We start from the raw sequence: 12,613 nt of genomic DNA on the forward strand, positions 1-12,613 counted from the left end.
CAACAATTTTAAAAGATTTTCAGAATGATAAGCTCACTGGCAGTCGAATTTGGAGCCCTGCGCCTCGCCTGCACATCTAAGGTTCTGGAAATTTGACCAGAAATGATGGAAAAATAAAAAACAAATAAAATGTTCATTTTCAGATCGTAATGGCGACACGAAATATGCCGGCGCGTGGCACAAAACCACTGCCACGTCATCTCTGGGATATGTCGGATTTGGAAGAGAAAACAAGCGGTCAATACACACATAAACCGCTCAGAATTAATCGATTGGGTGGTCGCGACCCGGAAACTGGCCGAAAAGTCAATCAACACATTGGAGGAGGAGTGAAATTTGATTATTTCATGATTGACTTTCATAGAAGGTGTGGGAAGCGCTGAAAACCCCGAAATTCCGTTAACTTTCAATCAAAACCCCCGTAAAATTCCGATTTTCAGAGGCCCAGCCGACCAAGGAGCCACCTATGATGAGAGAATTCTCGAAATTCGTCGAGATCCCAATCGGACCTGCCATATTGCTCTCTGTGCCGGAATTAATGGAAAACGATGGATTTTGGCCACAGAAAACATGAAGTTCGTGGAGGAAAATCGATTTTTCAATCGTTTTTGGCTTGAAAATCCTGAAAATTCGTTCTTTTCGACATTTTTGTCGCAAAAATACCTAAAAATCGGTAGAAAAATCGCATTTCTGGCTCAAAACCGGTGAAATTTGTCATTTTTCAGTGAAAAATCGATTTTCAAGCTAGAAACCTGATTTTTCAGCGATTAAAACCGAATTTTTTTGTCAGTTATCGTGAAAAATTCGAATTTTTGGGTAAAAACCCCGATCTCAGAACGTATTTAACTTGAAAAATGGAAAAATGCGATAAAATGTGGGAAATTTCACTGAAAATCCATTTTTCTATCGTTTTTTTTAATCCTTCAATCTTTTTTACTCAAAAAATCTCGATTTTTCCATTTTTCCGAGGAAACATCAAATTTTTGCGTTAAAAACCTCGAAAACCATCATTTTTCAGCGATTAAAACCGAATTTTTAGTCATTTTTCGCGAAAAATTCGAATTTTCCGGTAAAAACCCTATCAGGGCTAATTTGACTTGAAAAATGTAAAAATGCGAGAAATTTCACGGAAAATCCATATTTTTAAGTAACGTTTTTTACTCAAAAAATCCCGTTTTTTCAAATTTTTAATGAGAAAATCAAATTTCTAGCTCAAAAATTGTGAAAAAATCGGTTTTTTTGGGCTAAAAACCTCGAAAATCACATTTTTCAGCGAATTTTTAGCAATTTTTCGTGAAAAATTCGATTTTTAAGCTAAAAATTTGAATTTTCAGAGCCGGTGACGTCATCTCAACAAGCGGACATTTGTCTGAAAATCCAGTGATTGGAGTCGAAGGAAATGCGTATCCAATTGGATCTTTGGCTGCTGGAACTGTTATTAATAGGTTCGAAAGTGGTTGAAAACTCGCAAATTCTACGGAAAAAGGCCGAAAAACGCTAATTTTTCTGGAAAATTGGCTGATTTACCATTAAAAACACAGAAAAACGTCGATTTTTCGAAAAATCGCTATAAAAATTCTGCATTTTCCTGGAAAATTGCAGAAAAATGTCAATTTTTGTAGAAAAAAACCATGATGTTCCTGTAAAATGTACGAAAATTGCAAAAAAAAAAAAAGGTCGATTGTCGTGAAAAATCTCGATTTCCTCATAAAATTGCTGAAAATTTCCGATTTTCTCTGAGAAAGGCCGAATTTTCCTGAAAAAATTGCCAAAAAACACTGATTTCACAAGAAATTGCAAAAAATCCTCAATTTTCGATATTTCTATTCAAATAAATAGCAAAAACTCAAATTTTCTGAGAAAATTGCCGGAAAAGCGCCAATTTTTTAAAAAACGTTTGGTAAACATGGCTCAGGCAGGCTTGGGCTTAGACTTAGGCTTAGACGGGCCCGGAAAAAATATAAGTTCACAGAAATTCAAAAAAAAAAACAGAAAAATAGGACATTTAGATCAAAAATCCTTTAAAAAAAAGGCCGAAAAAAGACCAAAAAAGACAAAAAAGTTTGAAAAAAAATACCAAAAATCGGGAAATTTTCACAAAAAAATGTCAAAAATCGGGAATTTTTCACAAAAAAATGTCAAAAATCGGGAAATTTTCACAAAAAAATGCCAAAAATCGGGAAATTTTCACAAAAAAATGCCAAAAATCGGGAAATTTTCACAAAAAATGTCAAAACTGGCCAAATTGCACGGAAAATTGCAGAAAAATTCTCAATTTGTTTTGTTAGAAAAGTCTGAAATTTCTCCACTTTCCAGCATCGAACGCTACCCAACAATGGATTCGGAAACATTTGTAAAAGCCGCCGGAACTTCAGCAACAATTGTTCGTCATCAGGGAGATTTTACAGTTGTTAAGCTCCCACATAAACATGAATTCTCACTCCATCGCACATGTATGGCCACAGTTGGACGACTTTCACACGCTGATATTGATGGAAAAATCTTTGGATCGGCACAGATGCATAGAAGGTAGCGAATGCTCGAAAAAATGAAGAAATCGATTAAAAAAATGATGAAAATATCTGAAGTTTGACGAAAAACGTGACAAAAATGTGCGAAAATTGCTGAAAAAATGCCAAAAATATTTCCGAAGAAATTTGAATTTCCCACTAAAAAATTGTTCAAAAAATTTTAGTTTCCGCTAAATTTTGTCTAAAAAATTTGAATTTCCGGGCAATTTTTTTCAAAAATTTTGAATTTCCCGCCAAAATTTCTTTCGAAAATTTGAATTTTTCGCAAAAATTTTTTTTTTAATTTTGAATTTGCGCCTAAATATTTCAAAAAATTGAATTTTCCGCCAAAAATTTTCACGGAAAATTTGAATTTCCCGCCAAATCTTTGAAAAAATTGAATTCCCCGCCAAAAATTTTCTCGAAAAAATTGAATTCCCCGCCAAAAATTTAAATTTCCCGCCAAATTTTACTCAAAAATTTCGGCAAGAAATTTAACATTTTCTGAGAAAATTTTTATCGGAAAATTCAAATTTTTCGATAAAAAGTTTCAAAACTTTTTTGAAACTCCCCCCAAACCCCTTCTAAATTCCAGATTCGGATACAAAATGTCCTCTGGCCTATTCCATAAAAAAGACGGTTACTTTGGCCGTAAAGTCCGTGCACTTCCGCCTGTTCGGATCCTCGACACCCCACCACAGGCTCCGCCTCCAAATCAGAGATTCACACTGTCGAAGAAGGATCTATCAGGATTACATGGGCATGCAAAGGTTCATAATTTGATTCCAGCTGGATATTCGACACGGGATTATCCTGAATGAAATTATTATATCGATTTTTTAGACATTTTGTTTTTATTGATTTTTTTCTTCTTTTTGTTATTTTCCTTTTTTTTTACACTTTCAGAACAAATAAATAGTGGTAGACTTTTTATTTTTTCAATTATCGAAAATCCCTGAGAGCTGAAAAAGTTGTAGGCGAAAATCGTCGAAAGTTGTAGAAATTTGGGGGAAAAAAATGTAAAAAACAGACTCGTTTGAGATTTACACCCATCCTGGGGTGAGCGGCAAACGATTTTTCCGGCAAATTGCCGATTTGCCGAGTTTGCCGGAAAAACGGCAATTTGTCGAAAATTTTCGGCAAGTTGTGGTTTTGGCCTTTTTCTTGGAAATTTCAGAATTTCAATTTCAAATGGCCAAATTTAACACAGCCTATGAATGTTCCTACATTTATTTTGATAAGTAAGCGAATTCTGTGAAAATAACTTAAAAAAAACGGAAAAAAAAAACTCAAAATGACACAGTTTTAAGTGTTTCCGTCTTGTAAAAAATCCCTCTAGACATTTCCGGCAAACGACAAATCGGCAAATAGCGGGAATTGAAAATTTCCGGCAAACCGGCAATTTGCTGATTGGCCGAATTTGTCGACAAATAAATTTGCCGAACGGCAATTGCCGCCCAGCATTATTAAAAGGAATTTGAAAACCTTTTTTGTTGAAAACTGTTGAGTTTGAAAATATTCTCCAATTTTTCATTACAATCATTCAGAAAACGGTTATATTTTTTCTTCTTCAGGCACTCAAGGTCCTTATACCTATACACACTACACGTCTAGTATTATCAGCTGTGTTTGTTTCTTATCATTATCAACATGGGCACATTCGTGCACATTTGGGCTCCCTTTCCCGGTTTTCGGACGACGAAAAGTATTTCATTTTCGACTTTTTGCCCCCTCGTGACACGAATTTCTCGCTGGGAATTGATTTTTGTCAGTAAAATTAAATTTTAAACCTTAAACTCCGAAAATCCAACCACGTATTTGTAGAAACTCCATTCTATCCGCCAATCTCTGATCTATTGCTACTAAACTATAGATTTATTTTCTTCCGACTTTCCGTTATCAATTTTTTTATTATTTTCGCAAAAATTGCGACAATTCTGCAGCTAGTTTTGATACAAAAGATCAAACATTGAAAATTTCCTTTTTAGTTTTAAATTGTGCTCAAAAAATTTTCCAACTGAAAATTATCATTCATCTGGAAAGTTCTTAAAAATTTGAGAGTTCAAAATTTCATATTTCAAAAGTTTACTGAAATCCAAATCCAAATTCTATTTTCTTTTTTTTTTCAAAAGAACTCCTGGAAAATTTTGAAAGCTTCTAGAAAAGTGGAGAAATCTTGAACATTTCTGAAAATGTTCAGAAATCCCTGAAATAAATGTATTTTTTCCCAAGTTCTAGAAACTTCCGTGACGCTTCCGAAATGTTCGCCTAAGAAGTCGTCAATGTTTGGAAGTTTGTGAAAATATCGAGAAAAGTTTTGGAGGTTAAAAAAAGTTTGAGAAACTTCTAGAAAATTTGTACCAAAATCATTCACATCAGTTGCTTTAAAATTTTATTTGATTTCTAGTGAGCCTTTTAGGGTTCGGAAAAGTTTCAAATCTGTGATAGAAATGAAGTAACTACATACAAATGTATGTACATAACTGTTTATCACCTATTGAATAAACCAAATGCCCTCCATAATAGTGTTTGTAAACATGACGAGACTGAACTCGGACGTTTTAAATTCAAGTAGCACAACGCTAATGAAAGTTCTAAAGTTTTGATTCTCAACCATTTTGTGGGTGTCACTGATATCGGCAGTTGCCGAAGTTGCAGAACCCCAAAACATTTCGGGCACCGGCAACTTTTTGCTTGCCGAAACTTCGGCAATTTTTTGGCAACCGGCAACTTGGTTACCGGTTGCCGCACAGCCCTGAGTGTCACAGTGTCCCATGAGGTTCTTTTCGTTTTCTTAGGCTTTCAAGAGGAAATTCAAGTAAAAATTCGACAAAACCTTCTGCTCTACTAATTTGATTAACTCCATTTTCAAACCCGCCTTGTTAATTTCCACTCAATTTTTACCGGCTCTTATCACCCAGTCATCACGCTGTTATTTCCCTGTATACAAACTGTGTGACTCTTGGTCAATTATTATTTTTTTCTTCAAACAGACCAGTCTTATCATCTTTTGGTATGTTTTCAACATTTCAACTTTTTTGTCTCAAAATTAAGAGGATTTATGTACCTATTCTTCCAGATTTTCTTCACCCCAATGACGTCACCAATCCGATGTCTCGTATTCCTCTTCACCCTGCCACGTGTCATACAAACTCTACACGTGTTGTTTTACATATTGCTCCTTGGAAAGTCCCATATAGACTTTACGGACTCACTTATAGAGTCTCTAGTGGAAAATGGACATACTGTGGTGGGTTTTGGCAAGAAAATTGAACTACACCAAAATTCAGAAATTTAGGATTTAATAATTGCTAGAATGAATAGTCACGTGAAAAGCAATGGAACAAATATGGTGACAAGGAAGTATACTTACGGATTTCAGGTGAGTCTTGTACTAGTTTTTCGATGCACCATGTCGAGAATCGGAATACTTCCTTAAGCCTAAGCCTAATCCTAAACCTAAGCATAAGATGTGGGGACAAGGAAGTGAACTTTCTGATTTCAAGTGAGAATCGTCCTAGTTTTTCGATGCACCATATCTGAAAACCGAAAACTCCCTTAAGCCTAAGCATAAGCCTGAGACTAAGCCTAAGTCTAATTCTTGGTTGCCTCGGCCAACGGGAACCTTTTGAAAAATAAAAAAAACGCTGTAAACCCAAGTCTAAACAGGGTCACTAGCTAACGCTCGCCACTGACGTCAAGCCTAAGCCTAAGCCTAGGCCTAAACCTAAGCTTAAGCCTAAGTTTGGTCAATTTTGAAGATATCAGAGGCTACCAAAATTGAGCAAAGAAAATTTGTCGATGCACCATGTTTTACCATTTAATGTTAGCTTAGCAGCCTAACACTGTTCATATTCAAGAACAAAACCGAGTTTAAGGCCAACAAGAAAGTAATAAATAATCGAATCACCGTGCCCAAATATGTTAGATCTCGCCGCGATTTTTTTAAATTTTTTTGAGTTGGCGATTTCTGACAGGTCTAAGGATACTCAATATATAAGCTATCTGAAGCTTTAAGGAAGAAAGCCCTTGGAACAAGGCACCTCATCTGCTGAACCCATTTAAAGGCCGGGAACGAACATGGAATGAGCATACGTATTACATGGATATTGTCACGGACCTTTGTGAAAGTGAGTTTGTTAACGATTTTACATAATCTGTGCATGTGTTTTCTATTCCAGTTGGGCTCTCCGACGCGGGCCTCCATGCTTTTATATCATCCCAGAAGTACGATATAGGAATTGCTACGGAGTATGAGAATTGTGGAGTTGCACTGATGAAGTACTACAAGATCCCATCAATTGTGTCGGTTAGCTCACTTCCGATTCTGGACCGGCAGAGTCTGGCAGCAGGAATGCCGAACTCTCCTGCGGTTACTCAAGGTAAATTCGGCATATCTCGGTTGGGAATAAAATTATCAAAAACTTCACTATAAGTCTGCAGTTGAGATTTTCTAGATAGCTTTAAATACATCGCTCTAAAATGAGCAGAGATATACGTTGCCAAAGTAAAAAGGGATGTTTTTGTAAAAAAAATACATGGTGTATCAAAAACCCCTTAACTATGTAGGACAGTCGCCTTTGCACTTATAATAGTTTTTTCAGCAATCTTCGAAGCTGAAGACCTTACCACATACTGGGGAAAGTTCAGAAACTTCCTAAACTGGGCACACATCACCCTGATCATCAATCCCTACTGCGAAAAACATCAGTCAGAGGTTATTAAAAAACACCTCGGCGAAAACTTTGACACTTCTAACCTCATCGAATCACTCGATTTGGCATTTGTCAATTCCAATGAATTAATTGAGACACCACGTGTCTCTAGCCACAAGATTAAGTATATCGGAGGAATCAACTTGAAGAAGAGCAAGGATCGGTTGGATGAGGAGGTGGAGAAAGTGATCACGCAGAAGCCAATCGGGAATGGGATTGTGGTGTTTTGCTTTGGAACCCAGGTGAGCTTTTGGACTTAGAGCTTGTTATGGAAGTGGGAGTGACTACAGAAATCCCGTACAGTAGAGTTCTGTAAAATTACTGAAAGATTATTTTGATAGGTTCAATAGGGACATGATATAAATTCTGTGAAGCTAGTGTTGAAGTAATGAAGGGATATTGTATGTTGCGTAATGTTATCTTGCTAAAGAAATGCGTACTGTTTTATTACTTTAAGGGTACTGTTGTGACTCTTTTTCGATATGCCTCCTGTAAGAATAATGTAGAAATATTGTATGTAGTATTATTCTGTAGATTCACCCAGCCAAACATGATATCATGTTAATCATTATCGTAATTATTAACTTCACAAGGTGGGTCAAAATTGAAGGCACACCTTTCCAGGAGAGTATATTACATTACACGGTTCATATATATTTGTGTTACCATAGCTGTGCCGTGTTAGTGAGTGAGTTAGGCTACCCTCGCCGAATTTGATCACCTTGTAAAATTTGCCAATCTGAATGCTCCTGTCAATCATAAACTACTAGAATTGTGAGAAAAGTTTGTTTCTTTGCCCAGTTTGATGATTTTGTATATTGATTTTTTGTAGTTTGAAAATTTAGTGCCTGCCAATTATAGTATTCCTCAATAGATAGTAAATAATGTCAATCAAACGTAGAAGTGGAATGAAGGGCTACAGTGAAGGGGAGATGTGAACAAATGTTTTGAATTGCTTCATAGTTTGAAGTCTAAAGTAAGGGCAGAACTTGAATTCTAAAGTTAATTGGTCTAGAAGCGCGTTCTGGCAGAAGCTTGAGTTTTGCCGCTTAATTAAGCAAATTGCCGGAATTGAAAATTTCCGGCGATTCGGCGAACCGGCAATTTGCCGATTCGCCGAAAATTTTCGGCAAATTGTGCTTTTGCACCTTTTTTTTTTGGAAATTTCAGAATTTCAATTTCAAATGACAAAATTAAACGCATCTTATGAATGTTCCTACATCTATTTTGAAAAGTAAGCGAATTCTATGAAAATAAGTAGAAAAAACACGGAAAAAAATTCCAAAAGACACAGTTGCTGAAAGTCAAATTTCTTTTTCAAATTTTGAAATATACTTACTATTAGGTTTGAAAACTGCAGGCGCACCGCTGATAGATATACGATTGTTCAATTATTTTGAGCCAGTAAAAAATATTCAAAAACAATTCAGACTTGTTTGAGATTTACACCCAGCCAGGGGTGAGCGGATTGCCGGAATTGAAAAATTGCCGGAATTGAAAATTTCCGGCAAACCGGCAAATTGTCGATTTGCCGAGTTTGCCGGAAAAACGGCAATTTGTCGAAAATTTTCGGCAAGTTGTGGTTTTGACCTTTTTCTTGGAAATTTCAGAATTTCAATTTCAAATGGCCAAATTAAACACATCCTATGAATTTTCCTGCATCTATTTTGATAAGTAAGCAAATTCTGTGAAAATAACTAGAAAAAACGGAAAAAATTCAAAATGACATAGTTTCAAGTGTTTCCGTCTTCTAAAAAATCCCTCTAGACATTTCCGGCAAATCTGAAATCTGGCAAACGGCAAATTGGCAAACCGGCAGATTGCCGGAATTGAAAATTTCCGGCAAATAAATTTGCCGAATATTGCCGACCACCCCTGATTTCAGTGTTTCACTCGAGCGCACTTTTGGAGTTGCACCATCTTTATTTTTTGCGTTAACTAACCCCTATTTTTATAAACATGTTGTGTGGTCCTGTACATCTATAGTTTGATCTAATAGGTCTGTTTACGGGTTTATTGTGACCTACAATATTGCCGCTAGCTCTGTTGTTCTTCCCCCTCTCTGTGTTGGCGCTCCCAATGCCTAGCCGCAGACCGTTGCTATTCTGGGGGTAAATAGTCGACCATCAGTCGATATTTTATAACCACACAAACTACACACTCAACCAGGAACCTAATTAGTCGAGTGTCAAACACCGTTCTTATCAGCGTTAGACGAAGGACAGCTGCCAAAACAATGCTTGAAAACTGTGACGGGAGTATAAGCAAAATTGTGTAGTTGGGAGTTTTGGTGGAAACTGCCTAGGTAGCTTGGTTCAGATGTGGCGAGGGTACTAAGAAGGGGCCGTATCTTTTTTTTGGAAAACAAATATTTTAGGAATTCTGAAAGTTTATTTTTTTTTTGATTTTGATTTGATCCTAAGCCTGATCATAAGTCTGAGCTTAAGCCTTAGCCTAAGCATAAGCCTAAGCCTAGGCATAAGCCTAACCCTAAATCTGCTAACTAAACATCTTTTCAGGTTCCATCCTCCCTCTTCCCCATCGAGGTCCGCCGGGCCTTTGCCCAGGCTTTCCGCCACTTCCCAGACTTTACATTTGTCTGGAAATACGAGATGCAAGATGGGGACGAGCAGATCTTCGCGAACACAACTAACCTGAGACTTCTCAAATGGCTCCCGCAGACTGATTTGTTGAGTGAGTCGGTTTTTGGCCTGAAAAAAAAACGGTTTTTTTCTTTTTTCAGACGACGCTCGCACCAAGGCCTTCATCTCGCACGTCGGGCTGAACTCCTACCTGGAATCCTCCTACGCGGGGGTTCCGATTCTTGCAGTTCCCCTGTTCGCGGATCAACCTCACAATGCGTTCTCGGGGATGTCAATTGGGACAACTTATATGCTGGATAAGACACGGTTGACTACCCCGAACATTGTGAAGGGATTGGAGGCAGTTCTGTATGATTCGAGGTGAGCGGGGGAACTTGAAAGATTAGTAGTTTGTGGCCCGTAGTCCGTAGTCCTTAGTCTTCAATCTTTAGCCCGTAGTCCGTAGTCCGTAGTCCGTATTCCATAGTCCGTTTTCCGTTTTCAGTGTTCCTTCCTCAGACCTCATTCTTCAATCTTTAGTCCTTAATCCTTAGTCCTCAAATCTTAGTCTTCAGTCCTTAGTCCTTAGCTCCTTGACATGGTGCATCGATACATCTTCAACAGCTCTTCAAATCTCAATCAATTTTGTAGTTATCAAAAAAATTTCCAACTTACAAAATATTAGTTATTAAATTTTCTATAATTTTGCAGTTAAAAGTTTTCTGATATCTCAAAATTTGAGCAAGTAATGAGCTCCAGAAAAGCAGAATGGAGACATGGTGTATCGAATAACAAAAAAACTTTTTTCAGCTACACCCTTAACGCCAAACGGATTTCAAAAATGCTCCATGAACGTCCAAACCCGCCCAAGAAAATTTTCGTTGAGTGGATCGAATTTGCCTCCCGAAACCCCCTACTTCATCGGAATCTCAACCTTATTGGACAAAATATGTCCGTTTTTGAATATTACTGTTTGGATATTATTAGTTTTTGTATATTATTATTATCAATTGTAATTAGTGTGTTCTATTTGGGCACTGGATGGGTGTCCAGGATGGGCCGACGGGTATTTGGAATTTTGAAGAAACGAAAAGTTGAATGAATTCTTTGATTTTTTTTCTTCAAAATCTAGTTTTCCACTCCATATTTATAAAAATGTTGAATTTTGCTTGCTGAGAGCTTTCATTTAAGTATAATCATGACCTACTTTCCACAAATTTGAAATTTTTTGGGTCCCGCCACGAAATCCCCCGGGTTACTGTAGTTTTTGTGGTATCCCTAAGCTGCTCAATTTGGGGCTAAGAATGATATTATTATAGTTAAATACAAACAAATGATAAGCTGAATTTAAAAAAAATCAATAATTTGATTTAAAAATATTTGGACAAAAATTTAAAAAAAAACAAGTATTTTTGGATTTTTTTCTCCAAATTTCGAGAACTTATCAGTTTCACTTTACTTTTTGAGTTCCACTCGCCGAGAGCTTCCATTTAAGTATAATTATGACATACTTGCTTAAAGTTGGGTCCCACCGCGAAAGCTACAGTAACCCTGGAGGTTTTCGTGACGGGACCCAACTTTTGTCAAATTTATTGAGAGTAGGGGATGATTCAACTTATTTTGAAGCTCTCCGCGAGCTATGTTAACATATTTTATTAAAAAATTTTTTAAAAGTTTGCTCCACCCACTTTGGGTCCCACCACGAAAACAAACAGCAATAATTCTCTTTTTGAACTTTTAACACAAAATTCGAATGAAGCTTGCTGAAAGCTTTAAAATAAGTATAATCATGATCTACTTTGCTAAATTTTGAAAAAGTTTGGGTTACACCATGAAAAGTACAGTAACCCTGGGGATTTCGTGGTGGGACCCAAGAATTTTCAAATTAGTGAAAAGTTGGTCATGATTATACTTATTTTGAAGCTCTCGGCAAGCTTAATTCGAATTTCTGCCTCTTCCTGTATTAAATCCGGAAATTGCATTCTTGACAGAAATAAAAAATAAGGGCAACTTTTAGACACGTGAGTGTCCGACAAAAATGTACAAACTTTGAGCTTTAATAACTTGGCTCATAGCTGGCGCTTTTGCATTCACTAAGTGCGAATGACTCAAAAATAGTTGCCCCACCATGGTCATTATTGAGGGGATTGGTTTTGGGAAGGGTAGAACACTGATTTGCGCGGGTTTCTGGAGACCGCGAAAATTGAATATTTTCTTTGTACTGAAGAGTTTTATATTTTTCAATCCCATACGAGCAGTTTTTCTGACATTTGGTTCCAATTTGTGCACAAGAGAGAACTTCGAATTACCAATTTTTTGAAACTATTTTGAAATAAATTGACCAACTTTCCAAAATGTAGGCCATCATTCAAATTTTGCAAAATTAAAAGGATGGATTAAACGTGAAAAACTTTTCTACCACTCTCTCTCTCTCTCTATTTTGGGGATGAATTCGATCATTTTCATTTCTTATTTTTATAATGTGAGGAGAATTTAATTTTAAAGATTTTTCGAGATTTTTACTTTTTCTCGAATCGCACCAGGGTTGTGCCGCAAATTTGCCGAATTTGCCGAGCTCGGCAAATTTTGAACTTCGTCGCACACATCAAAAATTTGGCATTACACTTTTGACGAAAACTATTGGCTTTTGTCTACAAAAGTTTAGTAAAATAGCACAAAATTGAGTTATTGTGATGGTTAATCGAAATTTTGAAATTTGCCGCACACCCCTGGACCACACTATTCGAACATTTTGGCCAATTTTAACCTCACTAGGCAGGCTGGAGGATGCTATCGTATTTCCCTC

At 36.7% G+C, this 12,613-nt stretch overlaps 2 protein-coding genes and 1 non-coding gene across 4 annotated transcripts; 2 read left to right on the plus strand and 1 right to left on the minus strand.

The window, feature by feature from the left end:
• Positions 1 to 24: 24 nt before the first annotated feature.
• mrpl-2 lies at positions 25 to 3,443 on the plus strand (the record flags this gene model as incomplete). Of its 2 annotated transcripts, NM_067586.6 has the most annotated exons (6): positions 25 to 81; positions 144 to 367; positions 441 to 575; positions 1,335 to 1,445; positions 2,317 to 2,529; positions 3,106 to 3,443. In NM_067586.6, the coding sequence occupies 6 exons, from the start codon at positions 25 to 27 to the stop codon at positions 3,329 to 3,331; spliced, it is 966 nt and encodes a 321-aa protein (NP_499987.2). The 2 variants fall into 2 exon arrangements, with proteins under 2 accessions (NP_499987.2, NP_001368336.1); NM_001380018.1 differs by lacking the exons at positions 25 to 81; positions 144 to 367; positions 441 to 575; positions 1,335 to 1,445; positions 2,317 to 2,529 and having other exon boundaries at positions 3,119 to 3,331.
• Positions 3,444 to 5,571: 2,128 nt separating this feature from the next.
• ugt-52 (glucuronosyltransferase) lies at positions 5,572 to 10,970 on the plus strand (the record flags this gene model as incomplete). Its single annotated transcript, NM_067587.2, has 8 exons — positions 5,572 to 5,760; positions 5,809 to 5,892; positions 6,529 to 6,640; positions 6,692 to 6,892; positions 7,115 to 7,467; positions 9,745 to 9,919; positions 9,969 to 10,188; positions 10,618 to 10,970. 8 exons carry the CDS (start codon positions 5,572 to 5,574, stop codon positions 10,907 to 10,909), a joined length of 1,626 nt encoding a protein of 541 aa, NP_499988.1. The 3' UTR covers positions 10,910 to 10,970.
• Positions 10,971 to 11,300: 330 nt separating this feature from the next.
• Positions 11,301 to 11,395, minus strand: F56B3.14. The gene has a single exon (NR_052887.1). It is a non-coding gene; the product is annotated as an Unclassified non-coding RNA F56B3.14 (non-coding RNA).
• Between the last annotated feature and the right edge of the window lie 1,218 nt (positions 11,396 to 12,613).

The sequence above is a fragment of the Caenorhabditis elegans genome, chromosome IV, assembly GCF_000002985.6.
Source record: "Caenorhabditis elegans chromosome IV".
Lineage (NCBI taxonomy): Eukaryota > Metazoa > Nematoda > Chromadorea > Rhabditida > Rhabditidae > Caenorhabditis > Caenorhabditis elegans.